This window comes from Gadus chalcogrammus, chromosome 7, assembly GCF_026213295.1.
Source record: "Gadus chalcogrammus isolate NIFS_2021 chromosome 7, NIFS_Gcha_1.0, whole genome shotgun sequence".
Taxonomy (NCBI): domain Eukaryota; kingdom Metazoa; phylum Chordata; class Actinopteri; order Gadiformes; family Gadidae; genus Gadus; species Gadus chalcogrammus.
This window is the reverse complement of record NC_079418.1, coordinates 18,675,515-18,679,247: the sequence shown is the minus strand read 5'-3', so window position 1 is coordinate 18,679,247 and position 3,733 is coordinate 18,675,515. Positions and strand designations below refer to the sequence as shown.

The 3,733-nt window shown below is 43.8% G+C and overlaps 1 protein-coding gene across 2 annotated transcripts in view; it reads right to left on the bottom strand.

The window, feature by feature from the left end:
• Nucleotides 1-905: 905 nt before the first annotated feature.
• The window catches only part of sod1 (superoxide dismutase 1, soluble), an 8,020-nt gene continuing 5,192 nt past the window's right edge, over nucleotides 906-3,733 (bottom strand). The window contains exons 2-5 of one of the 2 annotated variants that reach the window (XM_056593962.1): nucleotides 3,628-3,724; nucleotides 3,412-3,481; nucleotides 2,315-2,432; nucleotides 911-1,821 (exon numbers count right to left, since the gene is read on the bottom strand). In XM_056593962.1, the coding sequence (XP_056449937.1) occupies nucleotides 1,714-1,821; nucleotides 2,315-2,432; nucleotides 3,412-3,481; nucleotides 3,628-3,724 (393 nt within the window). In that variant the 3' untranslated portion in view covers nucleotides 911-1,713. Of the gene's footprint in view, nucleotides 1,822-2,314; nucleotides 2,433-3,411; nucleotides 3,482-3,627; nucleotides 3,725-3,733 lie in introns of both variants that reach the window. The other variant, XM_056593963.1, reaches the window with a different exon arrangement.

Sequence of the window (3,733 nt, the reverse complement as noted above, 5' to 3'; positions counted from 1 at the left end):
AACTTCTACTACCAAAAAACATACATTTTAATAGGGTTAGGGTTTAATAGCTCAACTTTAAATAAGTTCTTTCATTAATGTAGTGCCCCAAGTCTCATCCCTGACCAGATGAAAAATTCAGTGCTTTAACAGCTTCTCTTCAGCTGTTGAATTAAATTGATATTTTCCATTGCAGGCTCCTTAGCTCTATTGTGTCTTTTAGGGTTTGTTTCATCTGCCAGTACCATTGATCTCTATTATTCATCTGCTTCCACTCCGATCACTCACATGGTTTATAGCAGCCTTTACAGCCGGTCTGTCCTCACGCACGGCTGGCTGCGTTACACCAGGTCAAGGTAGGCCATGTCTTGCACTTGCTTTTTTGACAGCATGAGAAGAATGCATACGGGTCGCTCAGCAGCAGCAGGAAGACAGCCCACCTGAGGAAACACAAGATAGGCCTACATCAACCTCAACCTGTCAAGATCTGTTCTGCCAAACTCCAGAACAGATCTTATCAAATGAACACAAATCCCCTTTCCTTTCTAGCTCAGCCATTCAATAACGTAACTGCAGGTCTTAAAATGCTGGAAATGAAATCTGATGGAATTGTCAAATGCAGCTCGTCTGTGTCTTGCCTGGGGATGATTCCCTGAGGGGCTGTCTCATACTGACAGAGCCCCCACGGCTCCAAGTCCTTTCACACAGGGGCTTCCGCCATTCCAGTGAAGGGTGCTTGAGGAGTCGCATGTAATTTCAGAAGACATACACCGGCCATCTGTGGACATGGGTTTGTTGAAGAGCATGTGTCTATTGGCAGATGCAGGCCACAGATGTCTTGTCTAATATCATGGATGTAATGAATAGCACATGTATGGAATTATATTTGAATCCAGGTTTTTTCATCAAAACATCCGTTTATTGACTAGAAATTTAGCTTTTCAATTTCGGCCAATTATGCTCTGAACAACCTTGTCCGTTAATGTCTTACTCGATCAATGAAGCGTTTGCTTCTCCTTGAAAACCATACATAAAGCGGTAAAAGCGGTACTACGAATAATTACCTTGAATAGTGTCAGGGAGAACATTAGCCATCGTGTTTTGCTTTACTTTTATATATTACCGATTTTAACAGTGACATCGCCCTCTAGCGGATATAAAATGTAATGCCATTTCCGACGTGACCTTAGCCAACTGAATCATCCATACGAAGAACCAACACATGAACTTTGAACAGTGTATTCAGCTGATAAAGCTTGAAACACTTTTACATCATCGAACCATTAGAAAAATATTCCCACATTGAATTTGACTAACCAATACATGGTCCTAAGATTTTGGAACCAAATCAAACAGTCATAAATTAATTTGATATTCCTGTCGTCATGTAACACATACTTTCAGGAGAACAAACACAATTCACTCAAAGTACATTTATTAAGCAACTGCAAACAGAGTGACAACATTGCTCAACGCATTACCCATTTTATTTTTGCAACAAACCTGATGGTCAAACACGCATGCCAACAGCCATTCATACAACAGTCCCGTGTAAGGCAGTACCCATCCAGACAGTTAAGTGCTTCTTTTTTAGGCGGCTCAATAAAGACCATAGAGGGGTTTTAACAACAATAAGTCACACCAGGTTGCCATGTTGGTCTTTCTAAGCGGCTAGTACAGGGGAAGGGCCTGAGGTTTTTCCGCGCCGTCCACGCCAGGGGAATGAAGCATCGTTCAGGCGCAGATTCCGATCACTCCACAGGCCAGACGACTACCGGCGTTGCCGGTTTTCAGGCTCTCCTCGTTGCCACCTTTGCCAAGATCGTCAGCCTTCTCGTGAATCTATGAAAAATATATATATTTAAGCTTTCAATTCCAACATTGCATTAACGATGAAGTACCGTGAAGTGTTGTATTTCTAAAGTAAATGCCATTAGCAAACATTACCCGTACCATTTTCATTGAAGTAAAAATTTGCGTTCAAATAACAGATTCCTAAACAGCTTAAAGATATCAAGACGGCACTGCCCGTTGTCCTCAGTCTGGGTGGGGCCAAAAAGGCAGCCAATGGGTCGGGCCCATGCAGGCTCAGGCTTGTTTATTTGGGCCATTGCAACCGTTATGCTGTCTGGCCAAGGGAATATTGTCGGCAGCTAGCTACCTGTGTCGTGTGGTTCAAGGCACCACCGGGGGTGAGCTTGCGAGATTTAAGCTGGTTTTCTGAGGCTTATTCAATACTGCACCAAAGCAACCAATGCATTACAATGTTTAATACACAAACACCGCACTGACGGCCACCGAAGTCCCTTGTTTAGACTCAAGACTTCTTCCTTACCACCATGGTTCTGCCGACAATGGAAAGTGGGCCATTTAGGGTGAGCATCTTATCCGTGATGTCGATCTTGGCGACTTTATCAGCTCCGGCGGTCACGTTTCCCAGGTCTCCAACATGCCTGCAACAAGGGGTTTAGGCCATGAAAACAAGTACGGAGGGGTTGCCATTGCATCATGGTCCCCCGGGATAAGAGAGCAACGTCAGCGCTGAGGGAGTGAAATCTGCATAGCACTTGGAAAGGATACCGACTAGAGTTGTGTCAAGACAGTACAGGAGCGTCGCTCTTTGAGGGGCATACGTGGTACACTATTTCGGACGTCAACATTTTGTAGTGGCCAATACCTTTTGTGCCCACACCGTAGTGTACACTAAATGAAGCACTGCGAGCCATGACGCATAGCATCAGCATTGTCATCAGTTTCATCCGATACATAAATGGTTCCCCTATTCCCTGCATTAATTATACCGTAAATAGCAAAATATATATCATAGTGTTATTTACTATATAGGGATTAAGGAACAAGGGGTTGAAAATGCAGATGACCGTCATAGTGTTCTAGGGATGCATAGTAAGGTTTCAAAGTGGCCCAGGAACAGAGCACAGGACATGCAATCACATTCTGCTGGCGCAGCAGCATCTTGCAGGGTTCAAAATGGATACCCGCCAATAGTGGATAGATTGGACCATTTTGCGGGTAAAGAAAAAAAAAAAGCAGGTTCACAAGTTGTTCAAACAAAGAGGGAAAAAAAAAATGTAACCTGATGTGGTCAGCAGTGCTCACAGTAATGCAAGACATTTTGGATAAAAGAGTCCACAAAACGGCAAGATTTTAAGTTAAAATAATAGTTTAGCCAAATAACAGACAAGCAACTCGCATGCAACAATCCAGTATTCAGACCGGTTGAACCGGTCGGGACAAGAGTAAAGCGGAATAAGGATTGGTTGGGTTATGATTCCCACTGGGGCTTACAATAGAGAATACATGCACCAACGGTATTGCAAGACATTTTGGAAAGAAATCCCAAATGTCTGCAAAGTAAATAAGCTTTGAAAAGGAATCATTTCCCCTTGTTGGGTTAATATTGACTCGGCTCACCTGTCTACATCGTTGGGCCCAGCATGGTCCTTTTTGTGGGGGTTGAAGTGAGGACCTGCACTGATGCACCCTAGGGAGGAATACATATATAAATATACATTTAAAAACAGCAAGATGTATCCACGTGGTGTGCATGTAGCAAACAGCTTAGCTTTTACTTAAAATAAAGCTGCTTTGGTTGAAAATAGAGAAAGCAGTTCCGGATCATCTCCTCACCATTAGTGTTGTCTCCAAACGAATGGACGTGGAAGCCATGCTCTCCTGCAGCGAGCCCGGCGATCTGTCCTGAGAGCTTCACGGGAGCGCCGTCACCCTGGAGGAC